Source organism: Macrotis lagotis, chromosome 3 (assembly GCF_037893015.1).
Source record: "Macrotis lagotis isolate mMagLag1 chromosome 3, bilby.v1.9.chrom.fasta, whole genome shotgun sequence".
NCBI lineage: Eukaryota > Metazoa > Chordata > Mammalia > Peramelemorphia > Peramelidae > Macrotis > Macrotis lagotis.
Genome location: NC_133660.1, coordinates 178,376,967 through 178,394,411, shown reverse-complemented (window position 1 = coordinate 178,394,411; position 17,445 = coordinate 178,376,967). Strand labels below are relative to the sequence as shown.

The window sequence follows — 17,445 nt, the reverse complement described above, 5'->3', positions numbered from 1 at the left end:
AAATTTTAAAGTAAAGAGGAAAAAAAGAGGATGAAAGTTTAAAAGGTTGCAAGGGGGCAGCTAGATGGCACAATGGATAGAGCACTGGCTCAGGAGTCAGGAGGAACTGAGTTCAAATCCAACCACAGACACCTAATAATTGCCTAACTGTGTGACCTTGATCAAGTCACTTAGCCCCATTGCCTTAAATTGCTAAAAACAAAAAAAAAGAGGTTTCGAGGTCAGAAGAAAGTGATTATTTTGTTTTACTGTTACTTTTAAGGGAGAAAAAAATCTAAAGATTTGTGAGAAAAAGCCAGAAATCAGAAAGGATGTAGTGGGAGGGAGGTATGGATTGCTGATATACATTAGCCTTTATAATAACAATTACTTTGAGCTTGAAGGGGAATAACAGAAGATATGCAATACATATGAGCAATTTAGCAAAATAGGGAAAGGAACTTGGACTTGACATCAGATGACCTCCATCTTTTCAGTAAATAAGTAAATTTGGGGGGCACCTAGGTCATGCAGTGGATAGAGCACTGGCTCTGGAGTCAGGAGCACCTGGGTTCAAATCTGGACTCACACACTTAATAATTACCTAGCTGTATAACCTTGGGTGAGTCACTTAATCCCATTGCCTTAATAAATAAAATTTTAAAAAGTAAATTTGCTGAGAATAAAAACTAAGATATTGAATTAGAAGCCTGACATTCAAAGAGAAGTCTTGTATCAATTATGGGAAGAAGCATGCTAGAGAATCAACAAAGATAATAAGAATTTTGAGGTATCACTGAGAGCTAATCTGAAGGTGAATGGCATAAATATTTCATGTACCAAATCAGCATGATTTCATGAAATTCTACCTTTGAGGTTGGATTTAAATTTTGGAGATAGAAATATCATTCACAATAAAGTTGTGTGATTAAGGAAAATGGGGCAGGACAAGAGCCTCTGCTTTCTCCAAAATATTTCAAAAACCTTAAAATTATGAGTCCAACTAAATTTTTGAGAGACAGAACCCACAGAAAGATCCAATGAGGTAATTCTCCAGCCCAAGATAACCTGGAAAATAATGGAAAAACTCTGTTCCATGGGATTGGAGGGGTGGCTGCACAAGAGTGAGGGAAGTTCAGCTTCTCAGGAGCAGTCCCAGGGTGCCTGGGAGCCACAGCTCCTAACAGCAAAAGCAGTTTCCTGACCTGCACCCAAGGGAGCACCAAGCACAACTTGGAAGATCATCAGAGAGACCACTGCCAGAGTGAGCACAAAACCCAGGCCTTCAGTATGGTCACAGCACTGAGTGTGGTCATGGCACTCAGCAAAGTCATGGCAACCCAGATCCGGGAAATGGAAATAGGCCCTTAGAGTCGCCCAGAAGGAGCTTCCAAGCAGCTGCACCCTGAGTGCTCAACCCACAGAAGGTAAGGATGTGGAGGATCTCACTCACAGAGTGAGATCTGTCCTCTGTCCCTGGAATAGAACTTTGGGGCTTTGACCACATTCAGACCCTGGTTGCAGTCTAGGACCCACAAAGAGCAGGGCCCCCACACACACACAGCCCCATGGCAGAGGGGTAAGCTTGTGGTCATTCATAGACCAGAAGAGCAGTCAGAGCCTCACACACTGAGGTCTTTGTAGGGGTGTCCCAATAAAACTTAAAAGTTCAGGACACACCCCAAAACCAGGCATAGGCTGGGGAAATGAGTAAACAGAAAAAAAAAAGAACCTGACTATAGACAATTACTTTTGTCCCATGGAGGACCAAAATACTCAATCTGAAGATGAGGAAGACTCCAAGAAATATAGAAGTTGGGCTCAGGCTATGACAGAGCTCAAAAAAGATTCTGAAAATCAAGTAAGGGAGATAGAAGAAAAATTGGGAAAAGAAATGAGAGAGATACAGGAAAAAAACATGAAAAAAAGTCAGCAACTTAATCAAGGATATCCAAAAAATGCTGAAGAAAATAACATGTTAAAAACCAGCTTAGGTAAAATGGATAAAACAGTTCTAAAAGTTATTAAGGAGAAGAATGCTTTTAAAAAGCAGAATTGGTCAGATGGAAAAGAAGAGAAGAAAGCTCTCTGAGGAAATCAAATCCTTCAGATGTAGAATGGAGCTAAAGGAAGCTGATGACTGCAAGAAATCAAGACACAATAGTTCAACACTAAAAGAATGAAAAATTTGAAAAAAAATTTGAAATACCTCATTGAAAAAAAACAACTGATCTGGAAAACAGATTCCAGAAAGATAATTTAAAAATTATTGGGATACCTGAAAATCATGATCAGGAAAAGAGTCTTGATCTCATTTTTAAAGAATTCCTACAGGAAAATTGCCCTGATAGCCTAGTAGCAGAGGGTAAAGTAGAAATTGAGAGAATCCACCAATCTCCCCCAGAAAGAGATCCAAAAAAAACAACCCCCAGGAATATTATAGACAACTTCCAGAACTCCCAAGTCAAAGAGAAAATATTACAAGCAGCCAAAAGAACACAATTCAAATATTGTGGAGCTGCAGTCAGGATCACACAGGACTTAGCAGCAACTACATTAATGGCTTGCAGGGCTTGGAATATAATATTCCGGAAGGCAAAAGAGCTTGGAATGCAACCAAGAATCAACTACCCAGCAAAATAGAATATCCTCTTCCAGGGGAAAAGATGGACTTTCAATGAAACAGGGGAATTTCAAATGTTCCTGTTGAAAAGACCAGAGCTGAACAGAAATGTTGACCTTCAAATACAGGACTCAGGTGAAGCATAGAGAGTGGAGGAGAAGGGTAAATTATGAAGGACTTAATGATGATGAACTGTGTGTGTGTGTTCCTGCATGGAAAGATGATAATGATAATACTCATATGAACCTTCTCATTTAATAGAACAGGTAGAAGGAGCTTTTATAGATGAAGCACAGGAGAGAATTGAATTTGAAGATATATTGCAAAAATGGAGTCAATTGGTGAAAGGGAAATGTACTGGGAGTAAGAGAAAGGAGAGGTAGAATAAGGTATTTCATATTAAAGATATTTCATGTAGCTTTTGCAATGATATGGAAGGGGGAAGACAAGGGGGATTGAGGGAACCTTCATTCTCTTCAGAAATGGCTCAGAGAGGAAATAGCATACACACTCAATAGGGTATCGACATCTAGAGGAAAAAGGAGAGAAGGGGGACAGGGGGAGGGAGGGATGTGGGTGATGGAGAAGAGGGTAGATTACAGGAGAGAGTAGTCAGATATAACATTTTCTTTTTTACTTTTTGCATGGTTCTGGGCTTGGGTGACCTGTCTGGGACCATGGGACAGGGTGGTTGCTGGGTCTCTAGGGTGGGATGTGGGCTTGGGGTCTCCTGACCCCAGGGCTGGTGTTCTGTCCACTTTGCCCCTCAGCTGAAGAGGGACAAAGTGAAAGGAGACAGAAAATATAATAGATGGTAGTGGGAAGGATGGAGGGAATTCCAATCAGCAATAGCAACTATGGAAAAATATGGAAGTAACTTCTATGGTGGACTTATGATAAAGAATGTGATCCACCTGAGACAGAGTTGATGGTATCAGAACAGACTGAAACACATCTTTTTCTTTTTCTTTTATTTTATTTTTCATGAGGTTTTATATTTTTATGTGGGAGGGGTATTATGTTTACTCTTAAAACAAGAATATTTTAGTGATATGCAAATAAAAAATAAATAAAATAAAAAGGTAAATGGTCAAACTAAAGAACATAAACATGAACTTTGACTACATCAAAGCTCTCCACTGGAGAGCTCAAATAATGACAATAGAAAATAGGAACTGTCTGTGGTTCTGAATGTGATTCTGTCAACAGTCCCTCTGCAAGACAAGATCTCCCCACTTTCCATTTCCCTGATGACACCCAGGGAGGTAGCAACTTTATTTAGATAGAAATTGGTCCTGGTAGTTGAATTAGAGAACCCAGATACCTCACAGGTTATCTTAACCTAGTTGTTCCTTAGGTTAGCTAAAACACTGACCTAAGACTAGAGGTTCTTGGCATTTCTCATGTAATTGAGTACAGTCTTCCCAATGAACCTTCAAACATCTAATAGCCAGATTTTTTCCTGCCAGCATAAGGCAGGAGTGCCCAATTGTTTGTCATAAAATCTCTTTTAAAAGAGATATTTCTGGGGTCAGTAAGGTGGCAGAATGGATAGAGTACCAGCCCTGGAGTCAGGAGTACCTGAGTTCAAATCTGGCCTCAGTCACTTAATAATTGCCTAGCTGTGTGACCTTGGGCAAGTCACATAACCCCATTGCCTTAAATAAATAGAAATCATTTTTTTAAAAGAGAGGTTTCTTTTCTGCTGTTTTCTGGCAAATGGGAGTCTCTTGAGCTACCATCAGTCTTTATGCATGTATAAAGTTGGAGAGACTGGAGAAGTTTGTACACTGGTCTTTCTCAGATCAAATCACTTGTTATCAAAGAAATAATTTCAGAGTTGTTTGATTCCAGGATGATACTTAACTTTTGTAGTTCTGAAGGTCCATCTACAATGACAGCTACAGTGAAATTGCAGAACAGTAGATTCTGAAAAAAATATTCAGAAAATGAATTTCCAAAAATATTTAGAGAAATGGGAGCATTTTTGAAATAAGTATACAGATTACCATTATGACTACCTTGTAAGCAAAACTAATTTGAATATGTCTCCAATGTAAAAAAAAAATCAGTCATTATTTTGGGAAATATTTTAAGAGATAGAACAATTGATAGAGAGGAAAGGAAGAAAGGAAAAGCAGAAGGAAAGAGCAATTTAGTTGGGAAAATATTTGCTTTTATTCACTGATGTTTCTTTTAAAGGAAATTATTGTATAGGATAATTATTCATTTTAACTGAACTGACTATTTTTGAACAGAATGAATGTTTTCTTATTTTCAAATCTTGGTACATAAAGTAATTTAATGGTTTTAGCTCTTTCAGACTAGTTCACCAACATAATGACCATGATATATCTGTTGCTCAGAGATTATAGTTCTTTTTCATATAAACCAAGTGGCTTTAAGTAAAAAGCATACAAATCAAATTACTTTTTATGTACTTTTATCCTCAACAATGGAATAAGTATGGGCCCATAAAACATAGTGTCAACAACTTAAGACTTGAATAAGTGGCAAATTAGATTCTAGCTCTTGCACTGGGTAGCCATTAAGCTAAAAGCTAAACTTAATTTTTTTAAGTACTTAATAAATCTTGTCTTGGTAAGCAATTTAGACTGAAAACACATTTTGCCAATTATTGATCGTGTAGACATTTTACCATATATCAGCTTGCATAAAATACTTTGTGCTATTTGCTATTTGAAAATCTCAGTTCCATTTTTATGCTTTAATCTTTTCTCATTTTATTTGGAGAGAGACCAAAGGAAAATAAGATATGTTAGGGAAAGGTAGATATGTGGTAAAGTCTGTTTCAGTAGTAAAAACATGAATATATGTATTCAGGTTATAGTTATTAAACCTTCAGAAAGGGTCAAGTCTAAGAAATTATAGGTATCATGTATAACACCAGATAATCTGTATACTCTAGACAAAAATTTAGTAAATTTGCTGTCTTGCTACATGTATAATTTATTTAGTAAGAATGCAAGAATAAATAAAAATCCTCAAGGAGATTATGATATATAGGGGAAGATAAAATGTATACAAGTAACTATAACAGAAATGATGTAGGAAAAGTACAGAGACATGGAATTTCATAGGAGGAAAAATCACATATAAATAGAGTAACCAGTCTTAGGAATAAAAAAACTGAAATTGAAGTATGGAAATCTGTGATCCAATATTTTTTATGAAGACAATTTGATATGGTACTTTGGCAAGTCATTTCCCTTTGATTTATATTTACTCATTTGTAAAATTAAGGAACTGAATTATTTGATTCCCTGCCAGGAGTTTGATAATTTATAGATGCATCCCAATGAGGTTGCATGCTCATTGAAGGCATGGTCTATTCTTATATCCTCACAGTATCTAGCATAGTATTTGTTACTAAGTTTATTAATTGATAAATATATTTATTGATATTGACAAATATTGATGTTATTGAAAAAAGGGAGTAAAGATCAGAGGGGAAATGAGATGATGGTAAGAAATATTCTCAAGGAAAGATTGATCTTATTTCTTCCTTCTTTTAGCAACTTTAGCATTTTTTTCTTTTAAAGTTCTTTTCTTTAGTACAGAGTCATAAAATGGTAAATGTTAGGAGAAGATAGGACTGCATGTATAAAATTGACATCTTCAAAGGTACTGGGGCCTTTTTATTTTAAAAATCTTGATTTAAAATACTCATAAAGAATTTCACAAGAGTAGCTAATCCGCTTCATCTGAAACTCCCTTTCTGAAATACAATTATAGACAAGAAAAGATTCAATTCAACAAAATATTTATTCCCTATCTACTATGTTCATGGAAGGAAATCAACCTGATATAATAGATTAAAAAACTGACTTTGAAATTAGAGATAACTGGATCCAGCCATAGCTTCTGATATTTTATAGCTATCTAGCATTTGGGGGTAGCTAGGAGGTTCAGTGGATAGAGCACCAACTCTGGAGTAAAGAGGACCTGAGTTCAAATCTTGTACCACATACTCTTGGCACTTACTAGCTGTAAGATCTTGGGCAAGTCACTTAACCCTTATTGCCTTGAATCTAATGCCATCTTCAAGTGTATTAATTCATATCTGACCTCTGGGCCCAGATGGCTCTGGAGGAAAAAGTGACAGCACAGTTTCCCCTCATTCAAATCCAATTTACTTGCTTGTCAATGATATCATCTTCCTGATATCATGGTCTTCATCAAGAATGAATAACAAACATCATCATCATCATCATTTAGCATTTATATTGTGCTTTAATGTTTTCAAAGTGCTTTATGAATATTATCTTATTTGATCCTCACAACAACCCTGGAAGGTAAGCACTATTATTCTTCCAACTTTATAGGTAAGAAATCTGAGGCCGAGAGGGATTGTCTCAGAACATTTATACAAAGCTAGTAGGTGTCAAAGGCTAAATTTGAACTCAGATCTTCTTGACTCCAAGTCCAATTTTATATCCACCATGCTACCTAACTAGCCAACTAGCCGATGATACACTATGATGTGTGATGTATAAAACGTGTTTGCTCTGAGCAAATCACTTAACCTCTTAGTGCATCAGGAAACTCTTTAATTCAAAGTACAGAATAATTGTTGGTCTGCATTAGGAGAACAAGGGAGATCTTTCACTGATGAAATCACAAAACTGCAGAAAACACATTCTCTTTCATCCCTCTATTGATTATCTCCAATGGGCATATGTGTGTCTATATATGTATGCTTCATATATATATATATATATATATATATATATATATATATATATATATACATATATATTTATATATCTTACATAATTGTTTTCATGTTGTCTCCCTCATCAGACTGTGAACTTGAGAACAGGAACTATATTTTGTCTTTCCTTATTTCTTTTCTATATGCTTACCATGCAGTAGAAACTTAATAAATGCATACCAGCTGACTCACTAACTAGACCTTAGGGACAGAAAGACCAAAAAATGGCATTCATTCTTATGCATGTCAAAGACGTCAAAGATCCTAAAATCTACTCTAGTATAAGATGTATGCCGATCATATCACAATATAGGAAAAGTAGTTCAGAGTGGCCAGAGAGATTCAAGGAAGAAGAAATCCATACAATGACATCAAGAACCATAGAGCCAGAGGAGCCATGTCCAATGGGTGAGTAGCATATAAACCTGATCCCAAGAGGAGATTTAAAAAATATTTGTTCCTTATTTCTTTCCATGAAAAATATAAAAAAAAGAGAAGAAAAAATTATTCCAAAACACTGGGAAAATGTAGTTGAAAAATTTACCTTATATAAATATGGGAGAAGATTAAGACTATACTATTTCAGGTAGCACTTATCAACCATCATATTCATAAAAACTTTGAGACTCACTAATCTTCCCCAATTCTCTTTGAAGTAGGATGGCAAGTTCCATTATCCTCATTGTACAAATGGAAATAATAATATGTACCTTTCATTGTTTTCCATTTGAAACCTAGATTGATGAAAGCTGAGCTGCTTACAGGTATAGGAGACATGAGCAAATCATCCCATTGATATAAAAAGCATGATGACTAATGTTTTATAAAAGAAAAGGTAGATATTTGAGTTCCTTTTATATAATACCCATATATTATGAAAATTCTACTTTGCAAAGTTAAAGTACACAATGACACTATACTTACTCATGTAATTGTTTTAAATGATGTGACAACCTTATTTTAACTGCTTTCAAATATTTTCTAGAAATCTTATTGCCATTTTAAAATAATAAAAACTTGAACTATAAGTCATTCTATTTTTAACATTCATTTTCCTCTGTATCCACTTCAACAATATAATCAAGAGTGAAGAGACAAAAAATTACAGTGTTCACATCTGACTCCTTCTTGTATAAAAATATATATCTTAGATGAATCTTTAAAAAGCATCTTTTTTCTTTCCAAGAAAAAGCTAGAAGAAAAAACACAGAAAAGCTAAATAATATATTCCACCTGTTCTTGTAAAAAGAGAACAAAACTAAAGGATAAATTAACATAGTTTTATATATTTATTTTCAGGTCATAGATTTATACTGGGGCCTAGATGAAGATGAATGGGACAGTCCTGAACTCCAAAAGACTCGAATGAAGCTCTTAGAAGACTGTTTGAAAACATCTGCAGGTCCATGTTTTGTTGTGGGTATAAAAATAATGTTTTATATTTTAAAGTATATGAATATGGTCATTTCTGATATTTGCAAAATACTTGGGGGTATTTCTGGGGAAAAGCAACTACTTTCATTACTGAAATGTCTTATTTCCTTCAATATGTGAAATGGGAGATACCCTTCAGATTTCTATATGAAATGCTGTAAATTATACTTTGTTGCTTCTAGAGATCTTCGATCTTCACAAAAAAGGTATTCCCTCCATCAATACAGATAACTACCCATTCATAACTTTTCAGTCCTTGCAGTTCTTGTCATTGTCTTCCCAGAAATCTTTCATAGGCACCTATGTAACACATTAGATGCCTTCCCTCTAGATCTCTTAACATTCAGCAATAGCTGAGCAGTGGTCAATAACATTAAAATTTTGAACGCCTACTAAATGGATAACTAAGATTTGTTGGAAATTTACACATATCTTCTGATCAATAAGAATGACAACCTCAGGTCCATACTGATTACTTTACTTTGCAATCAGACAGGACCATTCTTCCATCAGAATGTCTTTAGTTATAATCATTATGTTTGCCATATGTTTTCTTGTTCTCAGGAGTTGAAACAATTCCAAAGGAAATAACTAAATCACTCTTTCTGCCAATGGAGACAGATTACTCTCTGGAAAAGTTCAGTGATTTCTACAATGACTTTCAGTTAGATATTCATTATATGATAGAACAGGCATTTTTAGTTCACCTTGATCTTACAAATAGTATGCATCTTACTTTATTTGAATTACACTGGCATGAAGAGAGCACTTTTTAGCAGACCAATGTTTTAGACTTACTATAGTAATACTAGGTATATTATACTTTGAAGATAATTTTATTTGCATTCCAAAGAGAAAATGATATTCTTTGCCACTTTACAAATATTTTTTCCTTATAATATAGGTTGTTTATAGGCTAATGTGTAGTGAAATATAAAGGAAGTAGAATATCAAACTACTCATAACTAAAATAATATTCACATAAGGACATCATCAGATATAAAAAGGTTTCAAGTATATCTGGATGTATATGAATACATCCATATATATTTATGGGATGATAATTAAATGTTTTGATCTTTGATGATTATGCCAATATAAGCCATAGTGTTTGAGGATGGGCTTTTATTTTATCTTGTTCTTTCTATTCCAAGCACCTAGCATAGTACCTAGCACCTATTACATTTTTAAAAATTGCTTGCTAATTGATTGAGGAAAAGAATAAAAGAGGAAGAAACAGTATTACATAATCTGCTCAGTTGAGTGTGAATTCCTACAAAATACTCAAAATACTCTTGGATGAAGAATTTCATGATTGCTCATTTCTCTGGGTATGGTTTTTAGTAAAGGCTAGTTGAAGGGTAGAATCAAAATTAGAGAGTGGAGGCAATACTTTTGCTTTATCTCCTCAATAACTGCATCTATAAGAGTTTTAATTCTAATAACGTCAAGAAAAAGTCAAAATGAGTCATTTTTTTCCAATCCAGGGCAATTTAGGAAGATGGAGAGTTTTGTGGACACTGGGGCAGGGATTGGCCAAAAGTGACAATAGCAAGGGGAAGCATTCTAAAGTTCTATAACAGTAAGGGAACTGAACAATGGAAAAGGAAATATGGGCAGAAAGAGATTCCAGAGGACCCCTGTGCTATCACTGGAAGTAGGAAGAGATGCCCTTTAGTGGTTCTTTCTATTGACCATTACTCAGACCTTGATCACAATTCCAGTACAGAGAGGAATGGTCAAGAGAGAAAAGAGGTCTGCTTGTGTAAGGAACAAAGAATAAGTTCTAGAAATAGCTGTGTAGCTCTGAGCCAGAGTAGGATTCAGTATTGATATTTAGCCCTGCACATAAGTCTGCAAAGGACTAAAACAGGATAGGAAACCAAAACCAAGTTAAAGCTCTGAATCTGAAAAACCTTTCAGTGAGTTAGTTACAGTGACTGGGTCCAAAAGCAGTCTATGAAAATGGAGCCACACAAAAGTCAATAATCCCAAATTTGATTTAAGAACTTATAGAATTCAGTGAACAGACATCTCCCAAGATCACATCCCTTTGAAAGCACAAAAAATTATAGACCCCCAGCCTAAGCAGCAGAACATAAAAATATAAACTCAAGACATCTCCTCAAAAGTAGGCAGAGCCCCATAACAGCATAAAATCTGAAGTCAAAAAGTAGACAGGAAAAATGAGCAAACTAAAAAAAAAAAAAACCTGATAATAAAAAGTTACTGCAGTGACAAAGAAGCTCAGGACACAAACATACAAGAAGACATTGGCTTGAAAACATCTACAAGCACAAACCTCAAAGAAAAATATTTTAAAAGAAAATTTAAGTGTACTTGATAATACAATAGCATTTGAGAATCAACTGCCACTGTAGTCAAATTCCCATCAAAGTAAACACCAAATTTGAATTAAAAAGATAAGAAAATGTATATGTGCCCTTATATGACCAACTTGAACTGTTAAACAACTGTTTCCTAAAAATCATATGCAATGAACAAAAGTGATGACATAAATTCTATCTCTATTTCACATAGATTAGTAGAGCAAAGTTGTCGATAAAATAGGAATATAAAAAGAGCAAAGAAACTTGACTCAATCAGTTTAATATTTATCTTTTTGTGAACTGAAAAGAGACATAACAGAAAAGTAGCACCTGCTAACATTAAAAGAAAAACATTATGGAAAATGAAATATTAGGAGTTGTATCAACTTATAAAACAATTATAATTATACATATATAATTATAATTATAAAATAATTAAAAGCAAAATAAAATATTTGATAGTTTGGTATGACATCAAGCTAAGCTAGATCATCCCAGTAGCTTTTTTAGTTGAAATTGGAAAGAAAACAAAAAATGCAAAATAAAATATATTTTGGCATTTTATTATTTAATAATATATCAATAGCATATTGTCATATAATCTCGACAGTTATTGATGATAGTGAAACAATTGCCACTTGAAAATTTTGTGTCAGATTTGGTGTCAGAAAACCAGTCATAAACCTTCCACTTATCAGCTATGATAGCACTTCATATTCTCAGAAATAACTATCATGTTTCTCTGAATCTTCTGTTCTCCAAACTAAATATTATGAAATTGCATGATATATTCTCAAAATCATCCTGGATACTTGCCTGTAGGCACCATCCTATTAATGACCTTCCTAAAATGTGATGCCCAAAACTTAAAATGATCGTCTGCATGGATCAGATGGTGCAAACTATAAAGGGACAGTCACATCTTAGTCCTGGGCATTATTATGATTTTTTATGCTACCTAGAATCTTATTTTTATTGGGGGTGTCTGCCTTATTATTATATTGACTCAAATTGAGTTCACTGCCCATTAAAATCCCAGATATTTTTTAGATAAAACAGATTATTCCCATCCCCAATATTATACTTGTGAAGTTGATTTGAAAATATTTTAATCCAGATTTAATATTTACTTCTATTAAAAATTTTATCCTCATAGGTTTAACCCAACATTCTGTCAAAATTTTATCCTCATAGATTTAATCCAACATTTTGTCAAAAATCTGTTTAAGCAGTCATATACTTGTAGTTTTATGTTATCTGCCAATTTCATAAACACAACATCTATACTTTTAAGCAAGACACGACACTGATTAAAAAAACTAAACTGCACAAGACCAAGTATGGATTCCTAGTACTCCATACTTGAGGTATCCCTCAAAATTTATATCTAAGCATTAATGACTAATCTTTGAGTTTGGTCATTCAACTAGCTTCAAACATACCTAACTGTATTATTATCTATAAATATATCTGTTTAGCTTGTCCATAAGATTAGATGGTTACTAATTAACTGATATTGAGGAAAGATTGATTGGTCGATTGATATTGGGGGTGTTAACTGGTGATTGATATTGGACAAAATATATTAGATAGAGTTTTATAAGTTATCATATTAGAAAAACCTTCAGACTCTGGAGCCCTAAAGGGTGAAATAGCTATTTTTCATTTTGAATATCTGACTTACTATTCTAAGTATAAATTGGAAAAGAAACTACAAAAGTATTTTGGGAGGGAGGGTACTTGCAGTTGGAGGGATCAAGAAAGGAAACATGTCTAAGTAGGTACTTGAGCTTAATTTTGAAGTAAAGCAGGCATTGTGAGATATAGAAGTCATAATTGAGGTATCCCTCAAAGTTGATAGCAAAGCATTAACAACTAATCTTTGGGTTTCACTAGTCAATTAGTTCCAAACATATCTAACTGTATTATTATCTTTGATATATTTGTCCATCTTTTCCATAAGATTAGACTGTCCAATTTCATAAGGATAATGTGAAAAAAATTTGTAAAATGTTGAAATTTAAGAATCTATATCTACCCTATTCCATTGGTCCAATAGCCTTGTAACATTGTCAAAAGATATATGTCCTGTTTGATGTTCACTAACTATTCTTTTATCAACTTATTCAAGAATTTTATTTTTATATATAAATATTTTATTTGTTTTCCAATTATGTACAATAATAGTTTCTACCTATCATTTTTGTAAGGTTTTATTATTCAAGAATTTTAATAGGAATCTAAGTCAGGTTCATTGGAATAGTTTGCATTCTACATTCCTTTCTCTGTTTTGAAAAATCAACAAATTTTCCATTTAGTTATAGAACAGTGTTATTGGTCTTCATGCTATTGCACTCCATCTTCTATCTCTTTGCCTTTATATTCATTGTCTCTCTTGACTGAAATGATTTCTCTCTCCTGATCTCTATTTGTTATAATTTCAGCTTTTTCTTTCAAAACTCAGCTCAAGTATCACCTTTTTTTGCATTTAACTGCATGTACTCTCTCTCCAAAAATGACCTTGTATTCATTTTACATATGTGGCAATGCTATGGGGGTCTCTTTAGCAATCTACACTCAGACTAGTAAATTAGGTTTCAGAATGAAAATAGCTACTTCATTTTTTAGGGTTCTAGAGTTAACCCTGAGAGTCTGAAGGCTTTTTCTAATATGATAACTTGTAAAACTCTACCTGGTATATCCCCTCTAACATCAGTTACACCCCCAATATCAGTTGACCAGTCGATCTTTCCCTAATATCAGTTCATCAGAAACATCAATTAACATTTACAAAGGGATATTTACTGAGAAAATATAGCAAAAAAAACCCCACTACCAAATTGAATGCACACTTTCTTCCACCACTTCAGTCTCTTTAGAATGTACTCAAACTGAATATGTTTGTTACTAAACATTGCCTCCACCAAGGTCACTTCTTGGTGGAAGTAGTGAATTACATAGCAGATTGCAAAATACAACGTCTTGCATTCACAGATTTAGACATAGATGGGGAAGGAGAAGCAGAAGGAAAGGAGTATGACCATTGCAGGAATTTGTTTTGCTCATCTATCCATGGTTTGTAAAGGGTTTTGCTTTCCTTTTTTCTCACTGGAGGTATATGGGAATAAGATAGTATGGTGCTGAAAATAAAATAAATTTTATTTTTAAAAGTCATTAAAGTTTAATAAATGTCCTCCATAAGTATTTATATATTCATAAGGTGATCCTTGGAAAGGTAAAATTTTAAGAATTCTTAGCAGTAGAAATTTAGATAACAAGGATAGGCTGATAAAGAAATATTTTGCAGTGAATAGATTTTAGCACCCATCAATTATATCACTGATATAATAATAAGCAATAACCTGCAGACAATGCCTTTGCCTTCATTTGTATTCCCAGTTCTTACTTTGGTGTCTGGCATTTAGTATTGGTTAATAACTATTTAATGACTGACTGAAACTTCAGCATACAACCCTAGACCCAACCATTTTTTCTCCATACCTTTTACTTCAAACAGCATATTTATATATTTCAAAAGATACATTATACATCAAGGCATTGTGCTTATGTCAGTCTCTAATACTTCTTCACCTAAAAGCACAATCAACAAAAACATCATGTACCAACTCTCCCTCCACTTTAGTCTTGGCTTCTAGTCTTTTCACTTAAAATAATTCACCATCAGTGCAGTGCTGACCTAGTTGCTGTTTGTAATCTCACTGAAGGTGTCTAAAGCACAGAACCTTGCTTCACACCATTTGTAATTGGAAAAACATGACATTTTCTGCTGGATAATGAGTTCCATTATCCAGAACTCATGCAAGCATACCATCAAGAAACTATTTGCCCTCAATGCAACCTCTGAGGTTGAGATGCAACAAACTATGGGGTCTGTTTTCTATACTTGTGTTAATTTTGGCCCAACCAAGAAAACGGGTTCGCCACCAGCCAGCACAATACCATCTACACATGGAACCACTGGTTAAAGCAAATAGAGAAATATTGAATGCTGTGGTTAAGTTCACTTACCTGGGCATTATACTTTCCAGGTATATACACTTAGATGATGAATATACACTTAGATGAAGTTGATGCACACATTGCCAGACATAACTTTATGAATCTGAAGAAAGTGTGGGAGAAAATAGGTATTAGGGTGCCTATCAAACAGAAGGTCTACAGAACTGTTGTGCTGACCTCATTAGTATATGCCTGTGAAACCTGAACAATTTACCAGGGCCATACCAGGAGACTAAATTGCTTTCAAATGACTTGTTTTAGGAAGATTATGAAGCTCACTTGATAGATAAGGTACCAGACACTGAAGTCCTTTCTTGATCAAAACTGCCAAGCATTCATACTCTCCTGCAGAGTGCCTGTCTGATGGACTATCCACATTTTTCAATTGTCAAACATATGGTTGCCTAAAAGGCTAGTTTATGGAGAACTCACATAAAGCAAGCATTCACATGGAGGACAAAAATAGTGATAACAAGGGCACCCTCAAGGTCTCTGAAAGATTTTGAAATTGATTGTGTGATGTGAGAGACACCAGCAAAAGATTGCCCACCATGGTGTCTCCATCAAAGAAGGTCCTGTCTCTTTGAGCTCTTTGAGCAAAGAAAAATTGTAGATATCTCCATTACAGATGTTCATGTGAACTATTTGTGATAGTATCAACCTGTGGTAAAGCCTTCCAAGTTCAAATTGGTCTCGAGTCATAATCAGACACTACCTTGAAACCAACATAGTGAGATCATGACAACCAACTAACCTGAAAGCAAGGAAAAAAATAATACAAAAGAGACAAAAATTATCAGCCCCATGATTCACAAGTACATGACAACAGGGAAAGAAAATATTTAGCTAACTGGTAAAATAAAATAGCATTTCTTCTCATTTCTGACTTGAAAGCTCCCAAGGAAAAAGGAAAGATGTCACAGTCCATGCCCTTTGTACTCACAATCACTTCCACCTCAGCAGTTAATGAAAAAAATGTTTAATTGTAACATAGTAGAATGGAGATCATAAGAAAAGTTGAAAGTGGAGGCTGTTTAACCATTTGGGGGGTTGGGATTCTGTTTGAGGCTTACTGATAAGGTTGGATGTGATCCTTTAAATAAGTGTTTTTCTAATCTTTTTTTTCTTTCCCACAAGTCTTCTGAAGCATATGAACTCCTTCTTAAAATAATATTTTAAATGAATAAAATAAATAGATTAATGTGTCAAATAAAATATATAGCTCACAAAGCAAACAAATTATTTTCCCATTACATTACATAAATTCCCATTATAGAAATTTTTTCTCATGCATTGCCATGGACCACCCTGGCATCTATATACAGGCCCCTTAAAGATATGTTTATTTGCAGTTAAGAACTCTTGTTTTCAGGCTACTAGATCACCATTATCAATGTTATTATAGACTGACTTGCCATTTTGCCTCGAGCTTTGTTTTCTAAATAAATAAAGCTAGTATATAATCTCAAATCTGAATCTTATCATCAACCAACTCTGCAGTGCATATTTTAATATGTTAGCATATATTTTCATATTAGCCACAAATTCTTCAAATTACAGTAGTTTCTGGAATACTCAAAAAAAATTTGAGAAAATTTATACCACTTTGCATCAGGATTTTAGGACTCAAAGGAATCTTAGCTATCCCTATTCTAATCATCTCTCCTCCCTTCCTAACAACTTATTTTTAGCAGATAAAAAACTAGGTCCTCAGATCATTATTTTATTGTGCCAAAGGTAATAGAGTTAATAGGAGAGAGATCAGAATGAGACTCTAGGTTTTGAGTCCAATGCTTTTTCCATAAATCAAATAGAATTGAATTGTTTGCCATACAGCAATCATCACATTGTTCCTTCAAGTTCCTTTTTATTACATCCTCACGTACTGTTCGAAAACATAGGGTATAGTTAAACCTATTATTCATCTATTTGAAATGGGAGGTAAATTGTCCATCATCAATATTTTCATAACTGATCTTGAAATCCCATAATGAACAGAATATTAATGATTTTCTCTGAGCAGTCACTATCCCTTCTAGGATAGTAGAATTTAATCCAAGTTCCCCATTTTTTCCATATGAGAATATGAAGTCTAGCAGAATTAAATGAATTTCCTAGGGTTCACAGACAGTAAGAATATAGTTGGCACTTAAAATGCAGCTCTTTGAATTTCAAGGGCACTACACAGTGCTGCTGCCTAACTCCATACTTAGCAATATGTCTCTAAAGTTGATGAAGAGAGAGTATAACAGTATTATTCTGTACATGTCTATGTAGAATGAAACTCTCTCCCTATCCACCTTGCAGAAAAGACTCTATCTAGT

At 34.2% G+C, this 17,445-nt stretch overlaps 1 protein-coding gene across 1 annotated transcript in view; it reads left to right on the top strand.

Moving 5' to 3' along the window:
* Positions 1-17,445, top strand: part of NWD2 (NACHT and WD repeat domain containing 2) — a 169,015-nt gene that overhangs the window by 84,189 nt on the left and 67,381 nt on the right. The window contains exon 3 of the mRNA XM_074227479.1: positions 8,637-8,753. Coding sequence (XP_074083580.1) covers positions 8,637-8,753 — 117 coding nt within the window. The remainder of the gene's footprint in view (positions 1-8,636; positions 8,754-17,445) is intronic.